The following is a 26,479-nucleotide window of genomic DNA, read 5'->3' as shown; positions in this document are numbered from 1 at the left end:
AAAACAAAATGATAAAAAAAATACATTATTACTTTCAATTTCATTTCCCCCTCTCTAAGCTCACCTCAATTGCAGTTGTATGCTTGATTCCTTGAAAAACCGCGATAACGGTATAATATAGGTCATATTCAGCGATTTGCCACTATGTGGACAGTGATGCTCCATGCCAAATGTCTCATTATTTGTCTCAGCTATTAAACAGCTATCGATTTGCCAACAATCTATTTGCGCTGCCGCTGCTGCCGCTGCTGCTGCTACTGCTGTTCTTTGCAGTTCAGCGGATGTTGCACTACCTGTTGGTGCACTTATTGCGTCATCTGCGGTCTTTACATCAATATCGAGACGTTCATCGCAACTGGATGTGTCTTTTGAGGAGTCCGAAAGATCTGAACGTTGTTCGCTGGAAACTTCTACGACTTGTGTTTTCTTGTCCGTTCCAATAAAAGTGGCGTTGGCAGAAAGTATGGGTGTGGCCAGTGAACGTGGTTGTGTGTCTGGATCTGTGTCGGTATCGGCGCTGTCTGCATTCGATTCGGATAATGGTAAATTTTCTTTGCTTAGTTGTTTTTCTGGTACCGCTAGGTCCTCTTTCACACGTGTGATGCCTGCTAGGGTGTCTTGAATTACCGGCAATTGATTGGTTTCCTCGAAGCAAAATGACTGGAGTGTATAGATATAGAAGAAATAAAAAATTTAACTCAATACACGAATTTTGTTGGATTTAGTTATTGCTCTCATCGAACACCAAGATGCCTTTAGATCCGCTTGGAGCTAATCAGCGAAGAGTGGGTCCAAATATTGGTTTCTTTTAGTTACTCTTGGATCAAAGAGAAAGAGGTGTTATCAAAAAAAAAACTCGGGGATTTTTTTTGGAAGATAAGGATAAGAGTCATCTGGCACTGTGCAAACATTGATGCACTAAGAACTACTGGCCTGTTAGTATTCAATAGGTCACCAGCAAGTTAAAAGCCTTTCGATGTACTCATCCTTACCTTAAGAACATTATATACGGATGGCTCGAAAATGGACGATGGAATTGGTGCGGGAATATATATGCCAGAGTTAGGCATAAGGCAACTTCTTAAGTTGCCGGGCCACTGCAGTATATTTCAGCCTGAGGTCTTTGCTATTCCGAAAGCCGCGGAGCTGGCCTCTAATGCACCTGCAGGCAAATCTAGAGTCAACATCTACGTAGACAGCCAAGCAGCAATCAAGGCAGTAACCTTGTATCGCATAATGGCCCGAAGTGGAAAGGATTGTCAGAAGTAAGCAACTTCAGTTCTATTGGGTGCCAGGCCACAAAGGCATCGAGGGCAATGAAATAGTGGATGAAATTGCCAAGAATGGTGTGCGACTAACATCCGAAAACGTGATCAGCATTGGGAAACCCATGCATTGACAAGCCCGATTCAAATTCCAAAATTCCTATTGGCACGCGATAGAAGAGACTGTAAGAACATGATGGGAATACTAACTGGTCACTGTCTGGTTACGACACACGCCCGCAGAATGGGACTGACAGATCAATGGAGCATTTCTTGTGCACTTGTCCCACATTGACAAGACTACGCTGGAGTCCCCACTGTATGATACACTGGAGCAGATATCGATTGTGTCCTAAAGGTCCTATTGGACCTAGACACTGAACTTCATCTGGTATCGCAAAGGACCAAAACTGGTCAAAACTGCGTGTCTTATTGGCTAAGCAGATTAACCTAGTCTAACCTACTCACCATTTGAGGTTAAGCTACCCAATAACATGCACAGAATTTATTGCATTGAACGGATAGAAAACTCGTGATCTAAACTAAAATCTGCTAAGCAGTTCTGCTGGACCTTTCGACCGCTTACTTCTTGGCCAATTTCGAAATCTACTCTAACAAACATTATATGTGGATCAATCTTTCCTCCTAGGTTAAGGTTAATAAAGAACTGCATGAGCGCAGTTGTCACTTGACAGAAAGGGTCTAGGTAACCGAAATGGGCACGGTTTTCTATCTAAAAAAAGTCTTTCAAGCTCATAATGTATCTCAAACTTATTTGGGGTCGTTTTTTGACTACACCATTTATGTGAGGTTTTTTAAGTTTTCAAGGGACTAAAAAATATTAGTCCAATATTTATATTTATTAAAAAATTCGAAAGCTTAACGAAACCACCCACCTGACAGTTGGATACCTCGTCATTGGTTGGCTTCTGTATGCATTGTGGTGGCGCACCGAACATCTCCACTTGCACAAATTTACATTGTACGCGACCGACACTACGCTGCGAAGTTGAGCGGCGCCCCAGCACTGATTCGCGTCCCAGCCCAAAATCGAAGCCAAACAAGGCGGTTATCGGGTTATCCACCGACTCACTATTGTTGTTCAAGCTCTGTAAGTCCAATAGATCCGTGCTATCCACTTTATTCTCCAATACAGCTTGGCTCTTATTCGAATAGACATAGTGCCCGTCTAGCGAGTAATTACCCGTGTTGCCTTCAATAGTCACCTTGTTGGTTGTAAGTGGCAAAAGAGCCGACGGCGGCGAAACCGCTTTGTAGACATTGCGCGAACGATGACTATACGCTGGGGCAGTGGTATCGGGCACATTGTTGTTAGCATTCAGGTTCGTATTCTTTAGGTTGTCGCCGTGGTTGACATCGTTTTTGCCATTCACATTGCTGCTCGATGTGCTGACAATTGCGCCGATGGCGTCAGCAATAGCTTCACTATTTTCCGAGAGTGTTTCCTCACGTGAAGTGATCGGACGCGCAGCCGACTCTCTGATAGCCGTCGCCTTCTTTGTCAAATGTTGTGCGTCGATATCGATGGAATTGTTATCGAAATCGTGTGTTAATGACACATTATCGGCGGCCACTTTTTCCGAAGACGTTTCATTAGCACCCAGCGTTCCCGGACGTTTTTGTTGCAATGTTAGATTTGCGCTATTTTCGGTTTGAATGCTACTTGTGGCACGTGTATTTTGGAAGGACGCTATTACTTTGGGCACAACTTGTGCCTGCGGCCACTTGGACTTGTTTTTACTGTTGATAGTCTTGTTGAGGCGTAGCAGCGGTGCCGTTGTCGTCACCTTAAACGTATCCTTACGTGGATGTAGTGGCTGTAGGCTTACAAGTGGTTTTTCCATAACAACCGTTAGTTCATCGTTACGTCCGTTTTGTGAGTATGGATCACTGCTTTCATCATAGATTATTTCGCCACGCGGACGTGTATAGTTTCGATAAGCCGGCGGTCGCGAGGTGCCGCCATGCTGTACGGATTTATTACGATTGAGCATGTTATGCACCTGTACGATGTAACCTTCCTGTTCATTTATGAAAACTGAGTCATGGCCCAGCAGATGGCCATTGCTGTGGAACTGCAGACGATCCAGTTGCTTGTAGTTGTAACGCTGTTTGTTGTGCTCGACGAAATAGAGTGTGGAGACGGCTGCCAGACTTTAGATGGAGAAAAAAAAGAAAATGTGAGATTTGAATTTTTCCTCTTTTTATGTTGCGACATCCCTTCCGTTCAACTTACCAGGCTGCCATAACGATTACTAATAAGAATATAACAATCTGCAGCGACTTGTTCGAACAGATTTCATAGCCGCCGCGTGGACCACAGCTTTTCGCCAAACGGTATTGTTTGCTGCGCTGCTCAAATTCGTTCTGTCTGATCAGACGATTATTTCGCTCCAAATCTTCAATGCGCGTCTCCAGCGAACCTGTGACTTTGCACAGTTCTTTTACCGCACCAATATTTTCCATTAAAATGCGATCCTACGTCAAAGAAAAAACTTTATGTACCGTTATAATCAAGTGTAATATTAATAATTCTTACCTTATTGACGAGCAGAAAGTTCTCGATGACATTGCCATTTGGCAGCACGATACTGCCAGCCTCTTGCACCGCATCTGGTATAACTTCGCGCACCTCCTGCGCAATCACGCCCGTATCCACGATCTCTTCGCTGTCGCTTTCACATGAACGCTTCAGACCCGAGTGTACGGCGAACTCGGGCGCGTAACGATAGCGTACAATACGTATTTTCTGTAAGTTGCGCAGTTGCACCGATGTGTCCAACTCACCGATTTCATGCTTAGCGCGACTATCACTGGGCTGCACTATATGACCGGACACCTTCAAATTGCCATGCACAACCAAACTCTCATCCGGTCGATCTGTATTGATGCCCACACGTCCGGCATGGAAAATCGAATCCTGTGTGATGCCGCGTTGCCAGCAAAGATCGACATCGGACTCAAATTGACCCGGATTAGAGGCGCGCACAATAATACGTTCACTACCTTGACTAATGATTGGAAAGTTGCCCGAGATGGTATGGACATGCAGGCCCACTACTAATTGGAAGTAACGCTGCTCTGGATTGGGACGACCTTTCTTGCGCATGTTGTTGTTGGTAGTTTCTGAGAAATGTAAACGACCGACTGTGACTTTGCTGACAATGTGACTCTGCAAATCGATACTGAAAGAGAAGCTTAGTTGAAATTCTTACGCTATTGGCGAAGCGCGCGATATTACTTACGGCACTGGATAGAACGGTTTCTTCGAACGATCAGATTGGCTCTGTTCAACACGTATCGTCTGATTTGGCGCTTCCAATTTGACACCGTAAAAGTGCAAATGAAAGGAGTTGATCTTCTCTAGACCGGACGGTGTTTTTACAAACTTCGCATCGCCTTGCAGACGTGCGTGGCAAGTTATTTGAAAGTGATTCTTCTTCTGGCAAACGAACGCATCATCGGAGACCGAAAAATTGAAACCCTTATCTGCGTCGACACGATAATAAACCACTGCGATCTCCTGTAAACTTTGGTCGCAAAGTTTATGCCAATTTTGCGGTTGAAATGGGCTGAAACGTATGCACGGCGTTAGAGCATTACTGTCGCCGCCACCTTCGCCGCTACCACTTGTAGCGGTATTATTGCCGTCCAGACTGTTATCGGCATTCGAGTTGATAGTTGACAGCGCGGGCGATAGTGAGGCAGCTGAGTGCGCGGGCGTGCTTGTCATGTCGCTCGTAGTCGCATGTGCAGGTAATGTGATGGTAACCGGTGATGAGGCGCTGAGTTTTTGCTGTTGCTCCGCAGCGGCTGTAGCCATGCCATGTGTGGGACTCATGCGCAAACCCGGATCGGGCTTAATGCTAGCAAAGTCCGGACAATCTAGCTGTGTGGAGAGTTTACGTTTGCGGGATAAAGACAAATGCACTGGTGTTGTGGGCAACGACGAACGACTGTGTTGTGGTGGAAGCGCTTGGCTGGTGCCAACCAGCTGCACGCGTGGCACCTCGTTCAACGGTGAGGTGAGCGCACAGGATGTGGCATGCGTTTGCACGACATCCAGACCATTTACGATGGTCACATTTGGATAATTCACCGAAGGAAAGTTGCCACCTTGTAGATTTTCGTAAGACAGCAAATGGCTGTTGTTCGCATTATGTTGATTGTTGTTGTTGGTGTTTGTATTCGAGAACATCAACTGATGCGGTGGCGGTAAATTCATGTGACCATGGCTGGCATTGTGTTCGCCATGCGCGTGTGTGCTGATGGCGTTCGCATGTGTGTGCGTGAGTGTGGCAGGATCTATGATCAGACCGGCTTCATGCTTCACACGTACGCGGCTCATTGTGTCGTTTGGTGGCGCTGTTGGCGAATGATTGTGATTGTAATGAATTTGGGTGGCGTTGTTGTTGCTGTGGTGGTTATTGTGCTGCAGCTGCTGGTGTTGCTGCTGTTGATGATGGTGATGTGTCGTTGATGCTTGCGTTTGATGTGGTGGTGTAAATTGTGACTGCAGTTGCATGTCCGGCTGCATGGCGGAGAGACCATTGTAGACGTCGCGCGAGGTGAGTGTGAGACCATGTGCATCTTGCAGCGGACTATAGGGTGGCTCGGAACCGGAATCCGGCGGACTATCGGGCATATGCGGTGTGCCGTGACTAACCGTTGTCGGTATGGGTGTCGCTATAGGTGTGGAGGCTAAACTTACACGCGCCGACACGCTCACTAATGATAAATTTCCATCGACGGAGTTAATTTGTTGGTGATGTGGATTCTGCTGTTGCTGCTGTTGTTGCTGTTGGTTGACATCGGCCTTCGAGCCGCAACATAATGTATTTTCGCGCGTGTTATTTCCATTTATGCAGCTATTTTGTGCTTCCAGCTGTCCAACGGCGGCTTCAACCTGCATGAACTGTTCCAGATTACCGAAATCGATTGCCTCATTGTCGATGCCTCCAATGAAATCGGATCGATCTGTGGGCGATAAAAAGTAGTGAAGTTTATATGAAGGTATTGGTGTGAGAACGAATATAGAATAATAACAGTTTCACCCAAAACATAAAAAAGACTCAAAGTTCAAAGCTTCTCTCAAAAAAAGAATCAAAATCTTAGAACAGCTGAAGCTGGTTAGATTCACGTTTCTGATTCAAAACACACTGACATGGAGAATATACCTTAACAACTTCCCTTTTTCATTCTGTCTTTTTCTTTTGAAACAATACAAAAGAATATCTCCCAATATATATTTGAGGTCTAGAGTTCCTGCTAAACCTTGAGTTCGAACTAGAAACCAGTTGCAGAATAATATCATAAAGTCGATTCGCAAAAGTTGAACTTTCAAATTTTGTAGAATACTTTTACAAAAGCAAGCAAATTCATTTGGGAAGCTTCAAAGTAAAGCTCTTGGTATTTGATTATTTGAACAGGATTTCAAAGGTTTCAAGGTTTGCAGTATCCGGATAGTCGTAAGTCGTCGTTAAACATTCGTTGTCGACATTCGTTGTCGACTATTCGAACAATTGGCATTTTCTCAAATATAAGGCAGCCAAAAATCAAGGGCTGTTTGGATTTCAAAAAATGTTAGATATTTTCAAATAGTGGCAGTAGAACGGCTGTTCGAATAATCGTAACATTGCGGTTAATATTCATTCGAATGGTCACAAAATATTCGACCGTTTACAAATCGTTCAACTTTATTACAAAAGTTCACGTTCTATAAAGATCGCCCATCATGAGACCCAGCATTGATTATTGGATAATATTCGACTGCATAGACCCCAACTAACACACAGTGAAGAAAATATAGCAGCCGTAGCTGAGAGTGTACACGAAGACCATGTAGAGTCGATTCGGCGTCGATCGCAGCAACTCGGACTGACCTATGGAACGACCTAACGTATTTTACGTCGAGATTATGCAAGAACTGAAGCCGCTCGACCTTCCCAAGTGACATTGCTTCGCTCTATAGGCTCTTGAAAAATTTCGAGAAGATCTGACGTTTGCGAGTCAAATATTGTTCAGCGAAGAGGCCCATTTCTAGCTCAATGGGTATGTAAACAAGCAAAATTGCCGCATTTGGGATGAAGAGCAACCTAAAGTGAAATGATCGGTTCATACTTCTTCAAAAATAATGCCGGTGAGAACGTAATTGTCAATGGCGACTATTATCGCAATTTGATTTCAACAAGATGGCGCCACTTCCCAGACATCCCAGAAGTCAATGGATTTATTGAGAGAACACTTCGGTGAGCCGATAATTTTATATTTTGGGCCAGTCGATAGGCCACCAAGAACATGTGATATCACACCAATAGACTTTTTTCTGTGTGGATATGTAAAGTCTAAAGTCTATGCGGACAATGACGCTTCAATTCAGGCCTTGGACCAAACGTCACGCGTGCCTTTCTCCAGTTACCAGTCGAAATGCTGGAACGAGTCATCAAAAATTGGATTCAACAGATGGACCATCTGAGACGGAGCCGCGGCCAATATTTGAAAGATATAATATTTAAAAAATAAATGCCAAAGAATGTTCTTTCGAATGATAATAAACATTCCTCATTAAATTTGAAGTTTCTGTGTTTTTTCTTTAAGAAAAGGAATGGATGGATATAAAAATAAGAATTTTATTTTGAGAGGTATAGATTATGCTATAAAGACAGCTCTGTATCCATTGTGAAAAGAAGGCATTTGTTTGGCAGTAAATTTCAGTACGATTTGACGTCAGACCTCTAGCAAACAAGATTTAAAAAACGTAAAAGTTTATTTTCTGATATTCGTGTTATATGGGACCAACTTACAGTGCCCTAAAAAGAGTTTCCAGTATAGATTACATCCACAAAAACCTACTCTGTTTTGTGTTTTGTTGTCTTCTGTAGGCAATATTAGTCGCTATATGTCTAAAACTTGGAAAAGATTCACTGTTAGCGTGGATGGAAAATAAGTTTTTTGGCTCAAAAAGTCCGTCTAAGGGTCAAATAATCCCAACAGCATGTTGCAACAAGACATCTTTTTTAGAGTTTTGTGATTGCTTGACTTAGTATTGTTTGAGCGCGCATCAAGGATGGACGCCAGCAAATGGAAAATACTGTGAAAGCCAATCATGTGCAATCTTGGTTTCGTCCATTTAATTTCTGATGCAGCACGCACTTGGATGACCAATTGTCGAAAAAATTGATCAAATAATGAAAATCGTGGAGTTCGAACATCTTGTAGGAACTGATTCCATTGTTCGGGAGCTAAACATTGCACAAAAAACCTTTTGGTGCAATCAAATAAGACTGGATATAGAAGAATCTCGATGTATGGGTGCACAAGAGTTATTGCAAAAAATCCACGGGCACTGAATTTCCTTCTCTGAATTGCTGCTGAATCGTAAAATAACGAGCGATTTCTGAAGCGGATGTTTACTGGATCAACTTCGGATCGTCTGAAGTAAGCAATCGCCTATAAAGGGCCAGCTTTGGCCAATAAGTAAGGAATTATGTTCCAAGGATACAAACATCGATAGTGGCGCGCTAGAAACTGTGGGTACTTGGTTGGGAAAAGGAGAAGGAGAATGGCCAGCGTATCTTACCTAATTTGCCCTTTATTGTGACATATTTAATTTGATTTGTGTAAGAAGGCAAGCAGACATTAGAAATGATCAAAAACATATTAAAGACTTTTGAACTTTAAAGCAATTCGTCGCATTCCTCAATTATATTCAAATGCGTTCATTGTCACATTAAATTAATATGTATGTATGTACACAAACAATTCAAAAATCATCATTTGCAAATTAGTAACAACAAACATGCTGATAAATTTGCATATTCTTAGCTACACGCACACTCATATATATGTGCATACGTATATTAGAGTACAAGTATATTGGAGCGCCTTCTTGTGTAAGTCAGATATTAGTTGAAATGTGAAAATTGATTTGCGGAATTCATTTGCAAATAATATAATTGTGTTTGATCAATAAATCTTATACTCGCACAACAACTTAATAAATCGGCGAGCGCAATTCAGTACAGTTATACGTTCTGCTTAACTAGTAGAGCAAATTAAAGGGTTGTGAAGTGAGGTTAGGGTTGCTTAACTAACTTGAAAATTGTGTTAACATAACTGGGTGGCTTTTAACAACTGTTAAATTGAATATATTACAGTTAACAGATAAAGAATGCAAATAATGTGCTAGTTTTTTATATATTAAAATCAATATAAATATTATTTATGCATATTTGTATGTATATATTTTATATTATATTATTATATATATATGTATGCATATATTTTCAAATGTACTATATACATATTTAAATAGTTATATAGAATACAAGTTTTCAAATATGATTTTTTTTATATATAAAACCTTTTTTTGTGTTCGAAATTCGGAAATATGCGGTTACAGCGACCCACCGTTGCGTATGAGTAACATAGTTCGAATCCGTTTCTTTATTCTTGAACTTATTGTGTTTAAATAAATTTAATAAAATACTTTAAAATTCTTAGTACTATACTAATCTACATACCAGTTATTAGAAACAAATTATCATTTGCAGCCTCTCTACTTTTTTAAAGAAAAAACACAGGAACTTCAAATACCACGCAACAATCGACCACAACACGTGTGGGATGGGATAGATATCGAGAGTTGAAGAGGGAAGCGAGACGTATTTGCAGACAAAACAAGAAAAAACGTTAACTTCGGTTGCACCGAAGCTAAATACCCTTCACAGGTCCATTTATGTTACTATGTGTTCAGTTTGTATGGAAGCTATATGCTATAGTAATCCGATCTGAACAATTTCATCGGAGATAGCATTGTTTTCTTAGAAAATAATCTATACCAAATTTCGTGGACATACTTGTATATAGTATCTTGTTAAATGTGAAAGTTTTCCATACAAGAACTTGATTCCGATCGTTCGGTTTGTATGGCAGCTATATGTTATAGTGGTCCGATATCGGCAGTTTCGACAAATGAGCAGCTTCTTGAAGAGAAAATGACCTTTGCAAAATTTCAAAAAGATATCTTAAAAACTGAGAGACTAGTTCGTATATATACAGACAGACAGACAGACAGACGGACATGGCTAAATCGACTCAGCTCGATATACTGATCATTTATATATATACTTTATAGTGTCTCCGACGCTTCCTTCTGGGTGTTACAAACTTCGTGACAAACTTAATATACCCTGTTCAGGGTATAAAAAGGGAGAGGCCGAAATGCGTGAGTATGAAGAGCTTGATAAGCTGGCCGACAGGGAAGTGCTCGAAAATTCTACAAAATGGTGTGGCGACTAACAGAAGGTTTCAAGATCAGCGCACACTATTGTAGAACTCCCAGAGGTGATCTAGTGACTCATGCCCAGAGCATACTAAAATTGTGGAGGGAACTCTTCTCCAGCCTGCTGAATGACAGTGAAAGCATAACGTCAGAAGAAGGCGAACCCGATTCCCCAATCGATGACGATGGAGCAGACGTTCCATTGCCTGACCATGAAGAAGTTCGAATAGCAATTATCCGTCTGAAGAACAACAAAGCGGCGGGGCTGATGCAAATACGGTGGCGAAGTGCTGATAAGGAGCATCAGCTTCTTTGTAAAATATGGTCAGACGAAAACATGCCCGACGATTGGAATTTAAGTGTGATCTACTCAAAAAAAAGCTCCACAATCTGCGCCTACTACCGTGGGATAAGCCTCCTCAACATCGGATAAAAGGTTTTATCGAGCGTGAAAGATTAAAGCCCACTGTTAAAAAACTGATTGGCCCTCATAAGTGTGGCTTTAGGCCTGGAAAATCAACAACCGACCAGATATTCACCTTGCGCCAAATCTTGGAAAAACCCGTGGAAAGCAGAACGACACACACTACCTCTTCCTCGATTTTAAAGCTGCTTTTGACATCACAAAAAGGAGCTGCGATGTCTGAATTTGTTATCCCCGCAACACTAATACGGCTGTGTAAGCTGACGTTCAGCAATACCAGAAGCTTCGTCAGATTCGTGAAGGACCTCTCCGAACCGTTCGATACCAAACGAGGTTTAAGACACGGCGACTCCCTTTCGTGCGAATTTTTCAATTTACTCTTGGAAAAAGGTACCATCTGATATCAATATCATCGACCTCAACACCCGCGGCGTTAGTTCAGCTTTCTCCAGACTGGATAAGCAAGCGAAACGTTTGGGTTTGGTTGTGATTCAGAACAAAACGAAATATCTCCTTAGTAGGCAAAGTAAAGAGAGAAAAGTTCTGCAAAAGATTTATGGTCCTTTGCGCGTTAGCCACGGCGAATACCGCATTCGATGGAACGATGAGCTGTACGAGATATACGACGACATCGACATAGTTCAGCGAATTAAAAGACAGCGGCTACGCTGGCTAGGTCATGTTGTCCGGATGGACGAAAACACTCCAGCTCTGAAAGTATTCGACGCAGTACCCGCCGGGGGAAGCAGAGGAAGAGGAAGACCTCCACTCCGTCGGAAGGACCTGGCTTCGCTTGGAATATCCAATTGGCGCCACGTAGCGAAAAGAAGAAACGACTGTCGCGCTGTTGTTAACTCGGCTATAATCGCGTAAGCGGTGTCTACGCCAATTAAGAAGAAGAAGAGGCAAAGTAAAGTCCTCTCCAGATGAACAAAGAACAAACTCTTCAAGTAACTCCTTATACCCGTGGTGCTGTGTGGAGCGGAGGCATGGACGATGAAAACAACTGATGAGTCGTCGTTACAAGTTTTCGAGTGAAATGTTCTGCGTAAGATTTATTGTTCTTTGCGCATTGGCAACGGCGAATTCCGCAGACGATTAAACGCTGAGCTGTACGGGATATACGGCTACATTGACATATGTAAGTAGTTCAGCGAATCATCAATCAGTAACCGCCGGTGGAGGCAGAGGAAGAGGAAGACCTTGGAGAGATCAGATGGAAAAAGATCTTGAATCGATGCCAAATAGCATAACGCAGAAACGATTGGCTCGCTGTTGTCACGTAAGCGGTGTCTGCGCCGGTAACGAAGAAGAAGTTCACATTAAATAAAAAAAATATTGAAAACTTAAATTTGCACTAAAACACGTGTGAACATGGACAATACGAAAAATAGAGCTCATCAAATACATATATGTACACATGGGTGCAAATATGCCTACAAAGGAGTAAACAATTATTTTTTCAGTATTTTACCATTGATATTCTTGGGATATTCCATGCTGCCAACGAACTCACTGCTGCTGGTTAGATACAATTACAGTTGTTTTCGTTTTATTCTGCTTATATTGTATTGTATATTCTATTTGAATAATAGTTTAGCACAAAACATTTGCAACAATAATGTCGCACACGAACACTTGTTAAAATATTGCCGACGGAGTTATTTTCAAATATTAATTACTAAAATATGTTATTCAGGCCTATAACAGGCGCGGATCGTTTCTTGTATGAACAATTTATATTATACGAGCATCACAGGGCACAGGCTTTGCACAAACAACCGTTAAATGCTAACACTCGCCATGCAACTGGCATTTGAGATTTAAAGTTTAGCAAAAGCAGCAATGACTTGAGGCTGGCGGCTTCAGCGCTTCAGAGTCAACGATAATGATGACTTCAGAAAGAAGATAAAATTATGGAAAAAAATATAGAAAAATTAATAAAAGTAATTCGTCATGCGCTTATAAGTATTTATATGTGTATATGTACATATATGTATGTATATGTATGTATATACATACATATGTATATGTGTGAGTGTTTGCATGGAAGTTTACAAATAAATACAAATCGTATGAGCGAAATATTATTAAAGCGTGCAAGCAAACGCCAGAGAATGCATTGAAGACAGCATCACGATTGCATCTGTTAGATACAATAATTATCTAATGTGTTGTAAGCGCAGCAAAATGCTCGCTTATTAGCGGCGAAATAGAAATGTAAACTTTTACGCTGGCGCTGAGTATGCGTACGCGTGTGTGTGTGACTACTTGAATGTATGTCTTTATATATGTATGTATATGCGTGTCTATGAGTGTATGTGTCTACACATGTACATATGTATGTATGTATATGTGTCTCTATGAATGTGCGTGTGTTAGTGCGGCCGCAGGGGGCGGGTTTGGGTGGCGCTAAGCTCAGCTGCGGTTGATGCACTTCACAAATCGTTGAGCATCAGTGAAAACTAAGCGCGATGATCACACACACGCACACACACAGATACGAAGATAGATAAAAAATAACGTGTGCATAGCGCTACATAAGCCAACAAACAAACATAGTCCATATATAAGTATAAGCTGCGCATCACAGCATACGTCAAGCACCTAGCAAAACTATCAAGTGCAACAACGACAACAACAACAACCACACTGGAGTATATTTTGTGAAGCGTAGATTTGTAAGCGTACACATCAGCAGCTGCATTTGCCATTATCGTGCCGGCATGTAATTATTGTTGTTGTAAAACAAATCAACAACAATAACAACAACAATGCAAAAAATAACAAGCACTGTTATATTAGATAGTTGGCAATTCTTTTTTGCTGCTATTTTTTATTTGAGTTTTTCGCTTTCGTTCACATTGCATTTGTTGTTGTTGTTGTTGTTTTCTTTATTTCGCTCTCTGTACTCAAGAAGTAAATGATTTAACGCCAATGCTGACGAAATGCTCATGCGAAACTGATTGCCAAACCGACAGACACACACACACACACGTGTCAATATACATATGCATGTACATACATATGTATGTATGTAAGTGTAAGTATATGCATATGTGGCTATGTTGGTACATGCAACTGCATTACAGCACAAATAATTATTGTTGCATTATAGCTTTCGAGCTATCAATGGGTTGGCAGGTGGCAAAAAAAAGGCAAAAACAAAAACTAATCATAGAAAAATGTTGCACTTCTTTCGGTTAATGCGCTCAAGCCATTCGTCATACGTCACTCTTGAGTGCTTGCCACACATGCCACACATATGCACATACCACTCATGGTCATGGTCACTGCCATTGTGAGACGGGTGTCTTTTTGTTTCTACGTTTATACAGGGTGTGCGATGGTTGGAAGAATTTTTCGAGGAATTTAATGGTCGCTATTTTAAGCTAATCTAACCTCAAAACTTTAATCATTATTTTATACAAAAAAAAAAGATATGACGTTAACTATGGTTGCACCGAAGCTAGCATACCCTTCACAAGTGCATCTTTTATAGCATAAGAGGTTATAAAAGGATTTTTATCCTGATTTTGGTCGGTTGTTGTAGAAGTAGAATTTTGCCGGATAAATAATCTGAGTCCATTTCGGTTACGTAGACCGGACTGTCGTGTGAAGGGAATGGTCGGTCATTGTGAATGGCAGTTTAATGCTATAGTGATCCGATATCGGTGATTCCAATAAATGAGTAGCTTCTTTGGGAGAAAAAAGTGCGTAAAATTTCTGATTTCTGAATTGACTGATATTTCAAAAACTGAGGAATTCGCGTGTATATAAACAAACGGACGGAGAGACTGACAGACTCAGCTCAATAATCATTTATATACCATATATGATATACTTTATAGCATCTATGTCGCTTCTTTCCGGGAATGAACTGGCTGATGAGTTTACCCGATCCGCAGCATCCACCAACATGGTAGGACCGGAGCCTTGTGGTTGGTCCCCATAAGGATTAAGAAGCGATGCCAAGTTGCTAATGGCTGGTTACAACTTTAAAGGTTTAAACATATAATCAATCTCCTTGTCGCCTTCTACACCGGTCTTTGTATGCTCAAGACGCAGTTATATAATATTCCAATTAGGTATCACATCGCTTAGTTAGCACCCAGCCGAATATTCGACTTTATCAATATGCTGGGGCTGGGTGAGTCATTGTAATTTAGGAGAGGGCACAATAGACCTCGGGTCGCGGTGCAATCCTCATTTACTTATCTATTCTAATCTAGCTAGAACCTCGATCGAAATAACTGAGGTCAACGGCTGATTGCAATACGGTTTCTACTTATTGTTCAGCTAATCCTTAGAGCCAAATCTCAAATCGGTCGATATATATTCGCATCAAATAGATACTTGTTCGATTTTAAAATAGTCTGTGCCAAAATATTCAGGACTAAGTGATCTTTTAGTTATTTAAAACCAAATTGTTTCTATATACATATGGTCAGAGAGCTTATAAACCATGAATCTCATGATTTCTCTTAGAATAGTAGTTTAATATATTTGAGGTTTTCTCGAGGCAGATGTTGAGGTGTTTGAAAGAAGTTATGAATAGAATTAAGTTACTATTTTGGTTATTTTTGCCACATAGTGCGTTTGCAAGTAATAATATTCAACAAATTGCGGAATCCTAGTTCTAAAAGTTTTTATATGGTGAGCTTTTTTACCCGTTTTAATGCAGAGGTTAGATATGTGAACCATCACTACGAAGAACTTGAGCTTAATCATAGTAAGGATCGAACATCAAATAAGTTTTTTCCGATTGCAGTCTTCCTGCTGCTCCGAAGTGTAGCCTCGTTCAGAGAAGTGACCATTCACTGAGATAGAGCGGCGGTACTAGCCCTGAACTCATTTATAGTGCGTTCAGGGTTGGTCGCTATCAATAGCATCGAGTGTCTTTGTGATAAGACTGGTATGAGTATGGTATGAAATCGCAGGAAATTGCAAAGCTGATGAGCTAACAAGGAAAGGCACTCTAGAACTGCTATCGGTGTTCCCGTATCCAGTTGTGTTCTACTACTAGATAGCTGGGTTTCGCGGAAGCATCGCTCAAGATGGTGGCCCAAGATCAGGAGATCTAGTGATCTCTTTGCCCTCAGTTGTTGGGCTTTTAACTGGCCATTGCCCTATTGGCGTCCATGCTTCAAGGTTTGGGATCTTACCAGACGCCATCTGCAGAAGCTGTAAGGAAGAAGATGAGGTGAAAACAACTCAACACTTCCTTCTTGACTGTCTCGCGTTTGGGAGGTCAAGGTTTAAACACTTGGGAGGGCATACCTTCATATCTTCGACATCCCACCGAACTACTAAACATTTTGCTAATTTTTAAGTGGGAACACAGGAGTTCTTTCTTTTCGATCAGCCATCAGGCCTGACTTCCTGGAAAAACAAAAGTAAACCACCGTTTCTCACAAAATTCTTTAGCCCTTGTCGGCCTCAAATTTGTAGTTCTATGAACATAATTTTTCTGATAACATAAAGGCGGTTACTTCAAAAGGGATAAAGAGCTTGACCCAGTATCTCACAGAGAAAAAGCGGATTGATAAAATGACAGACAAGGTTTCTAAAAACCAGTTTCATCAGTTTAAACTCCGACCCGCTGCTGTCTGTTCTGAGCTATTTTTCGAAATGTAAGCAAGTTAGATTCTCAGTATACTATTAGTTTGGTCGCAAGGTCCTCCGCACGATATGTCAAACTATACCGACTACCTAGTATATTCTCGGTAAACTATTTGATCGATGAGCATTTATGTAACCGCATGTGTAAGTATGTTGCTCGTGCGAATACAAAGACGACACCTAACGCATTTTCGGAAGTGAAATTCTAAACCACAACAAACAGTATATTGGCACACACCCTGTATTAGCGTGCATTAGGCATGTAGAACGATCAGCGCAAACTAAATGATGCCATTTGTACGTATGTAAGCGCATAAATACAGAGAATCAAAAATGAAACTGAAAATTCGAAATCTAATTTGCCAAACTGCAAGCCGATTCGTTGCAATTCACTGCCGTGCGCTCGGCAATTCGATACGCGAAACGCTGGTTCACGTTCACTAGTCGCGCCAGGCAGCACGAATGGAATCATTAGAAAAGCACTGTACACTTGCCGTTGTGATTGGAAATTCTTTTGAACGCTGGGTGTAACAACAAGTTCCGATTACAAGCCGATGCCGCTATGGCTAGAGCGCTAGCACAGCGGTGGCCAGTTTGAATGGAAGGCCACGTATGATCTGCGACTCAGAATGGAATATATAATACTTATATATATGTATGAATGTATAAATAAATGTAAGTGTGTATGCATTTATACTTTGTAGTTATATACCAGTTATACTTTGTAGTTATATACTAGTTATTGGTTAGTGTAACGCTGACCGATCACTCAGCTATGCAATGAATGTTAATACTTTTTGTTTTTTTTATTTTTATTTTGTTATTTGTTATTGTTTTAGCACATTTGCAATATGTTTTTATTTTAATTACTTTAGTTTTGTTGTTGTTTTTACTACTTTCGAAGTATTAATTTTCGTTTATTGTTGCATATTTTTCTATTTACCAGCGCGTTATTTAATTTACGGCCAACGCATTTGTTATTATTGTTTTTGCAATTGTGTAATTTCGCACAAAAAACAGTTTTACAAACGTTTCTGTTATTTTAACTGCGTTTGTGAGGGCTCAAAGCTGCCACATAGCTACAATATTATACTTTTTTTTATGAATTATTTTTTATAAATTATTTTTTTTAAGTGTATTACCACCGTTATTAATATTTTATTAAAACAATTATGCAGCAAAAGATTTGCGGTTGTTTTTTTAGAGTTTTTTGTTTTAAGTTGTACGTCACGACTGACTTCTTGTAATGCTATCGCATGTCCAATGGCATTGCCATTAACACGTTATGTCAACTACTGAATTTATATGCGGAAAATTATAGTCGCTAAGCCATGCTATTTCTTAAACGTTTGCTGCGCTCAAATATTGATCAAACAGCTTTTCGGCTAACTTACAAACAATAAAATAAAGAAAGGCTTTTATGGTATCCACAAGATTGTAATAGATAGAAATAACCGAATAAATACATGTGTACATATAATTGTACACATATCTAGGTATATGTAAATATGTATTATTGTTTTTGTCTAAAACTATTTAATATCATACATTAGTAAGCATACTTTACTACTGCCGTGGTAGAATTTACACAACTGGTCGAAAAGTAATAGGCGAGAGATGAGAGGGCCTAAAGTTTCAAGTACAAATTTCTTTTCAGCGGGGTACACTGTGCGACAAAAGTATGGCAAGTTGTAGAATAATTCCAGTAAACACTGCTATTGAAATCATTTTTGTATTACGAGACCAGAAAACATTAATTTTGTGTTTAAAATTTTTTTAATTTTTTGTACACTTTAGGTTATAATTTTTCCTATGTATATCTTCTAACCATGTATAAGAGTATAACATATAACCAAGCAAAGTTAGTTAGCTACTAAATAATAGTAAGGCATTTAAGAAATTAAAAACGTTCTAAAAGAAGCCAATCATCTGAATGTGGACAGTCTTCAATATTATCACAGCAAAAACAAAAGTTTCAGATATTGCTAGTAGCACTCTCTATTATCTAAGCTCTCTAAGAAATAATGACTCATGTGTAACTACAGATAAAAGGCGTTAGATGAGGTGAGGAGTGAGGAAATTCTCTAATTGCTATACACTTGGGAGTGGCCAGAAACGATTCTTTTACCTATGGCTCAACCAGCTCACGACTCCGGTCCTAGACCAAGTATTCTCTGGGTATGCAAAAAACACCCGTTTGAAGCCGAGTTAAAGTGAGAAAGCGAACCATTTCTCTCCAGGATTGTGCGCTGTGTTTGGGGCCCTCCATGTAAAAAATGCCCTAATTGAAAAGAAACCAACATTCTCAGATGAGAGACACCCTTTTGATGACGACCACTGCAAAGACATTAAGGATTGCGAGCTAAAGTGAGAAGGCGAACCATCCCTCCCCAAGGTTGTGCGCTGGGTTTGGGATCCGCCACGTAAAAAAAACCAAAAAAACTTACCAATGAAACGGAAAACCCTACAAACGAAAAGGAAACAGCCTCGCATGAGATACTCCCTTTTGACGTCGACCACTTCAAACGCATTAAGAATTACGATTTAAGGGCATGCAACTGGATTGTCCGGTCCCATAATTGGGAAGGTGCCGCTGCATAGCGTGTCTGTAAGCTGACATCACCATCGTCCAAGAAGTGCGATGGACGGAACAAGGTTTGAGACGAGTAGATCCTTGTGACATTTACTCCAGTGGTCATATAAAGGGGCGCAAATTCGGTGTGGGAGGGAGAAAGCGAAGTTCTTACAAATACATATGTATCACTGATCACGATGTTAAAATCGTGCTTGACTACTTTAATGCCAGGGTTGAGGGAAAGAAGCTATCTTTGGCACAATGGTCAATAAATTCAGCCTCCATAAGGAAACATCCCCAAATGGGTTGATGATGATCAGCCTCGCCGGGGTCCGAAATATGATTATCTAGCACTAGATTCCAGCATAGGAAATTTCATCTAGCAGCTAGCGGCTACGCTGGCTAGGTCATGTAGTCCGAAGAGAATAAAATCCTTTAGCTCTGAGAGTATTCGATGGAGTACCCACCGTGGGAAGAGAAATTCCTCCACTCTGTTGGAAGAACCAGGTGGAGAAGGACCTGACTGCACTTGGAGTCTCCATTTGCCGCAAACGAGTTAAAAGGAAGAACACCAGCGCGCTGTTGTAAATTCGGATATAACCGCATAAGTGGTGTCTTCGCTAATAAAGAAGATCATTGTTCAGATTTTGAGATATCGCTCTGAAATTTTGTTCATATCATATTCTCCTCAAGAAGCTGCTTATTTTTCGGAACCGCTGATATCGGACTACTATAGCATATAACTGCCATACAAACTGAACGATCGGAATAAAGTTCTTGTAAGTGAAATTTATTTATTTGTGAATGGTATTGCAGTTTCGGTGCAGCCGAAGTAAACGATTTTTATTGGTTATAGTTGTTCGTCGGAAACGAATTGGTCATACTACTAATTTTATGAAAGGAATTATTAAACTTTCAAATATGAAAATTATTTGTCACCCAGTGTTCCTAAATAGTGTATAATAGGCACAAACAGGCATCGAAAGTTTTACACTGTACATATGTATATGTATGTATGTATGTGCATTTGTGAATATGATATACTAGATATTTGATAGATTCTCACGTAAAAGTGAATCAATTTTTTATTTTGTATACTTATATTTATACAATACATCGCACTCTTCAAGAGCGCCTATATTATCTATGCATTTATTTCAATACTTATATCTAAGGGCGCAATTATTACATTACCGTAAATAATATTATAATACACATAGTTAAATTAGCTGCTTTCGTAATGGAACTCCCCTATTCACTTGATTTAATACTTACTCTATTCAAAAGATTAAATGTTGCATCTATTAATAGTAAATATTATAATACATACTTACACATTTAAATATATCATTTTGAAATCACACTCACCAAGATCCGAAAAAATTGGATCAGAAAGAAAGTCCATGTCCATAGAATCGTCGTAGAGGTGTTTTGTGTTGCCTTTGAAGCATCCTTCTGTCTTCTGCGTTGTTCAAAAAATACTGAAAATATTATGCAAAAATAGGGGCTGGGTTAAAAGTTTGATCCAAGTAGGCTTTTTCCGAAAAGTGAGCTTAGTTTTATGTTGTCAAAAATACGCTTATAAAAGTTATTATAGTCGTGGTATATGCCACGGTGTATTATAAGATTGCTTTCTGATAGCATAAGTCAAAATTGATAGATATTATGTTATAGGTATAAGTTTGTCGAGTAAAAAATCCAATTTCACACATTGTAGGTTAAGGCATTAGAGCTGATTCTAGCGATGTAGATCCCACTTGGTCGCACGTGGTAAGTTTTTTACAGTACAAAAATTACTAGGGTTAGATCTGATAATTTATCCATCGATAAAGTTCGCTTAGTTCAACCTAAATCGGTTAAGATTTTGTCTCAGATCACCCATTAAATATTTTGGACGAAGAATGAGGATTTATATGATCATTGTTGTAGACAAAATGTCGTACCTCTTCATCTTACCTAGCCTTGATATACATAATAATGAGTACCGTCGTTTCTTTTAACCTTTTCGCGTATAAATCGCCCAGTATGTAACTAACAACTAAAAATTATTTTATAATAAAATTCGAAAATCTCACAATTATACATATAATATATGGTTTATGTAGTATATTGTACGAGAATGATTCATTCATTCCCTTGTTTATCGCCAACAATCAAAAAACATTTCCTAGAACGAATGCCACGCGAAAAATGGGAATACTCGTAAACAATGAATGATTGCTTATCAGGAAATTATGTGAAAATAACATACTCACATAAATAAATAGTAGAAAAACACCCACTTAGTTTTAAATAAAATTCAATTTGCCCTTTCGAGTCACTATTGCTTTGAAATAAATATTAAACAATCGAGCAAAAATGTTGAAAGTGCAAAAAAATGTGTTTGCTGTTTGAGAAGGTCTGCCGAAGTTAAGAGCAATGTCAGTACTTAACGATAAGGTACAGTAAACACCTTTTTAATTATCCAAATGAAGGAATTAATTGTAACAGCCAAGCTGCTCCCAACGAAATATATCCCATATATTTATCTCATAGTTCCTAGGTGGAACAAAGGGTATCAATATAGACATATGTACTATATACTATATACATAAATTACAAGTACACAATACAAATTTTGTAAGAGAGAGAGAGATAGAGTAGCTTCAACTAAGGTTTAGTTAGACAAGATTTCTTCCAAAAGTGCTCGCAGTCAAACAACTATCATACAATGTAAGCTTTCTCAACAAAGCCTTCAACCAATCGCTGAACACTCTTCAAATATCCGATGTCTAGAAAATCGAAAGAGTGGTCCCACTACTGAATCCTCCGATAACTCCCCTCTCCCCAGTAGTGAAGACGCTCGTGGTCTTGCTACTCTCAACCACGTGAGTTTAGCAAACCAAGAGCATAGCTTCCGAAAGGCATACGCGAGAATCGACAGTGACCGTTGCTCAGCCTCGTTCTGGATACTGTAGCAGGTTAAAGTCCTGCTTATCCAGAATCAATAACGACATATCAAACATATGACCAGCATGAAACGACTCTCCGCATGATACTAACCACCTTTGCATGTCTTGCTAACCCACACATCTGATATCCCTCTCGCTTTGGTCCAACCCCGTCGAAAAAGCACGTTTCCTGGACCTACCGTTATATGACCTCTATGACAACTTATCTGAACGTTACCATCCTAACGGGGCTAGATAACTGTTACTACAACAACAATGCTAGTTAAGATCTTTGGTCGCTGTAGCCCCTTTGGTTAGACTAGTTTTCGCTCTAGTTGTAAGCTAGATATTAGTGATCTATATGAGGATCGGCAGATCTTTCCGCAGTCTAGTGTAATTTTAGAGATATTATATATAAATTTTAGATCATATAGAGATTTATGAAACAAATTCTAATAATTAAAAATATTAAATTAATGAAAACTATCTCGTTGTCTAGAATATAATTCCTTGATAACGTAACTCACTTAATATAATAAAAGTATACATAAAATACAGTGCTATGAAATATGCAACGAAAAATTATTAGATTGAATCATAGAATGTATCAGTTCGATTCTAACCACCTTAAACTGTAAATAACCAATTTTCAAATTTTCTAATAAATTAACAGCTAAAACATTTTTTCTTAAGGGAAAGCGTTTCCAGCAGCATGATGTAGTGATGGTCACATCCCCATCATCGTACACGGGCTAAGAAACATAGTTAATGTGCATCTGTAACCACAAATGGCTTAATAAAAATTAATGCACAGTTTTACATAAATTCAACTTTAAGATACATAACTGGTATGAGGGTGTGTCTCAATAGAATCCCTACTCGGTTATAAAAATATACGGTTTAAAAAGGGTGTGTTCTTTGTGATTTTTTGATAATAGTAAAGTTCAATAAATAAAGGAGGAGATGCTTTCATCTAATTAAAGTTAAAGCTAAACAAATATCTAGGCCACGTACTGATCTACTGAGTTTTAGGAAAGATCGTAATAGGTTAGAAGGGAATATGTGAGGTTATTTTTCAAGAAAAGTGCACAAATCCTAACGAAAGTTCGCTGACTGAAGGAAAGTTTTAAAAGGTTATGTGTATCACATATTGGCCTCTCATTGTTTAAGAGGTTTTTTGAGAATAATTCTTCTATACATAGTATTGTATTGTTATCTCAATCACCTTCTCCGTCAAGGCCTCTATTGCATTTTTCGATAGAAATTAGGTGTGATCTCTTGACTTTCCATAATTACAATTGATCAACAAACATTTTCGGAGGAACAGTTTAAAACAGGATGGATTTCGCGAATAGATATGTGTATAGTGTTTTTCAATAGATCACTACAAAAGTAGACCGATAGGGACGCCATATTTTTTTCTTTTTTTTGCTCTTTTGACATTTCTCTTTAGTAAGGTCTGTCATTTTATCATTGAAAGATATACGATCCAACAATTTACTAACGAAATTCGAAGCCAGTGGCCTCAACTTACAGTTATAAAGGATCTTGGCTTTGGCAACTTTGGTACTACCCTCATATACTACTATTAAGTTAAACACAAATCCACCAAAGAAAATTAGTGAGTAGAAATATATCCAGAAGACTTTTTGATTGATGAAAAGTGACAGAATGTTATGAGCAATGGTTGAGTAAAGCGGCGTGTACACGAATGCTAAGTAAAAGATAGACTCGAAAGAGAATGCGATCGCAAAAAATTTTATATAATATATATAATTATGTTTATATATGAAAAGTGATGTAGAGTTGGAAATGAGTGCGATAAAAATTGGAGAAGAAATGTAAACTTAAAATATGTGCTAATGTTCCATGGCTTATGTTGGAAGTATAACTCATCTCTGGCGAGCGAATATTTTTAAATTTATAGGAGAATGCTGTAGGATGTCGCTATTTATTTTTTATTTATTCATCCTAGTTGATGATTTGCAGGATGGAGTCATGTGTAGAAGTTCACGCAAGTGAGGAAGGTGACATTGACTTGGGAGTTTCCAGAAACGATTCTTTTACATATGACTCAAGCAACTCACGACCGTGAACTTGTGTTATGGTTAGAGGTACGTATTATCACTTCATAGAACCAGGATTTAATACTATGATACCACGAAAGTTTTTCGGTGAGGCAAGGGCAAAAGTTTGACCATATGACGATCGCAAAAAAACTGGTTAGAAAGTCTATCGTCCGTTATTGCAAAATTTTTGAAGCCATCTATTAAGGTTCTCAATTTATCAAAACATATTTAGGTTGTCATCACAAAGTTAAGAAGAAACTCGTTCAAGTGCTTTGCAAAATTTTTTACGAAGTATACCTCGTCATCTAATGATATGCTAATTTTCAAAATCAGTGATTTAGCGAAATTTTCAGGATCCACTTGACGTGGTTTGACTTAGAACTATTGGAAACATTAAACTGATGCTATCTCTAAAAAAGTTCGAAGACGCTCCAAAGCAGGTGAATAAATTCGACCTAACCTTAAAAAAAGTTTTCTTCATCCCAAACTTCAGCTTTCAGTAAGGTCAAGATCAAGCTTTATATGTCACAAAAAATAGGTTACCTGTCACACAACGGTCGAAAATTCTTTTAATGCGCAATGTAACTGATTTACATTTTTGGACACAATTTTATCAAATCATACCCACTGTGCAATGTTTATGTCGCACTGTGATTTAGCGCTGATTTTCCCTCACTACAACAAAAGCTTTGTAACAATCTTCGTCGTCGATCTGCGCTAAGTCAACAACAATTGTCGGCGTCGTTGTCGTTGTCGTACGATGTCGCTGCAATATGAGACCAATTTGAAGCAGCTTCCTCGTATACGCTACGTCTGAGTTGTGTTGAGTTGAGTTGCTGAGCATTGTCGCTAAGAATATGCGGTTCGGCCTATAATTGAATTAGCGCTTAGATAATAAACATACAGTCTTATACATGTGTATATGTCAGTGCTTTGTGTGTGTGTGTATATTTAAGTAAGTTTGTTTGGCTGTTGTATGAAAATACGGGTAAATATGGGGGCATGACCACTTGGAGACTTCGTGTGCCAGTGTATAAATATTGGCGCGCATGTGTGGTATGGTTGTGTGAGCGCGCATTTTGTTGTAATTTAAATTAATTCGTGCAAGTAAGTTAATGGTCCTCGATTACAACACGATTTAATTCAATCTGTCACAAAAGTCAAAGTTAGTGTTGGTAAATACTGCTTTAAGACTATGAAAGGAGTTGGCAGAATTTTTGGAATTTTTTTGGTTGCTTGCTTAAAGTGGCAATTTACTTCTAGATTAACCTTTTTGTAGTTTTTTTTTTTTATTTCATTTTTTGTATGTTTTTTATTTTTGTTTTTCTCTATTTTATCTTCGAAATTTTTTGGTGATAATTTTTTTCAATATTTGCCATTTTTGTTGTGTTTTAGTTTTATTTTATATACATTATATTTTTTTATTTTTTTTTTAATTTTTTTTTGTACATTTTTTATTTTTATTTTTGTTTTTCTTTTTTTAATTTATTTCCTGTACCTTTTATTTTTTTAGATTTTCTTTTTTTATTTCATTTTATTTTACTCTATTTTATTTTAGTTTTTTTAGTTTATTTTAATTTATTTTCTGTATTCTTTTCTTTTCATTATTTTAATTTTATTTAATCTTTTCATTTTACTTTGGGTCCTTTTTTATTTTTGTTTTTCCTTATTTTATTTTTTTATTTTATTTTATTTTATTTTAGTTTTTTTCACTTTATTTTTTATTTTTCTTTATTTTTATTTTTGTTATTTTATATATTTTTATTTTATTTGTTTTATTTTATTTTATTTTACTTTGTTTTAATTTTTTGTTTCGTTTATTTTGTTTTATTTTTTTTTTATTTTATTTTCTGTATTTTTTTTATTTGTGTTTTTCTCTATTTTATTTATTTTCTGTACTCTTTTCGTTATTTTATTTTAATTTTATTTTATTTAATTTTATTTATCATTTTTATTTTATTTTTGTTATTTAATTTAATTTTATTTTAATTTATTTAATTTTTGTTTTGCTTTGCTTTCTGCTTTATCGAAACACTTACTAATAACACTAATATAGTTAGGCGTCAGATTTTCTGTGTCAACAGTCGCCTATAAAAATTTCAAATCCAATCACACTCGTTTTTTTTCGCAGGCAATCGCGCTGAAAATAATATTTTCGTCTGCTTTCAAAACCTGTTGCATAGTTGTTTGATTGGTTGTTATATATATTTACTGTTGGAAAATGTGGACTACACTAACACATAGTTGTTGCTGTAAATACATTAAATTTTTCAATCAAAAAAGAAAAAAA

General features: G+C 38.4%; 1 protein-coding gene across 3 annotated transcripts in view; it reads right to left on the bottom strand.

Annotated features, from left to right (window-relative positions):
• The window catches only part of LOC120771649, a 41,762-nt gene that overhangs the window by 2,073 nt on the left and 13,210 nt on the right, over positions 1-26,479 (bottom strand). For 2 of the 3 annotated variants that reach the window (XM_040099761.1, XM_040099762.1), the window contains exons 2-7: positions 20,559-20,671; positions 4,532-6,263; positions 3,826-4,471; positions 3,523-3,764; positions 2,162-3,440; positions 65-660 (exon numbers count right to left, since the gene is read on the bottom strand). In XM_040099761.1, coding sequence (XP_039955695.1) covers positions 65-660; positions 2,162-3,440; positions 3,523-3,764; positions 3,826-4,471; positions 4,532-6,263; positions 20,559-20,601 — 4,538 coding nt within the window. In that variant the 5' untranslated portion in view covers positions 20,602-20,671. Of the gene's footprint in view, positions 1-64; positions 661-2,161; positions 3,441-3,522; positions 3,765-3,825; positions 4,472-4,531; positions 6,264-12,467; positions 12,600-20,558; positions 20,672-26,479 lie in introns of those variants that run through there. The other variant, XM_040099763.1, reaches the window with a different exon arrangement.

The sequence above is a fragment of the Bactrocera tryoni genome, chromosome 3, assembly GCF_016617805.1.
Source record: "Bactrocera tryoni isolate S06 chromosome 3, CSIRO_BtryS06_freeze2, whole genome shotgun sequence".
In the NCBI taxonomy this organism is placed as follows: Eukaryota; Metazoa; Arthropoda; class Insecta; order Diptera; family Tephritidae; genus Bactrocera; species Bactrocera tryoni.
This window is presented reverse-complemented; position numbering and strand designations above follow the sequence as displayed.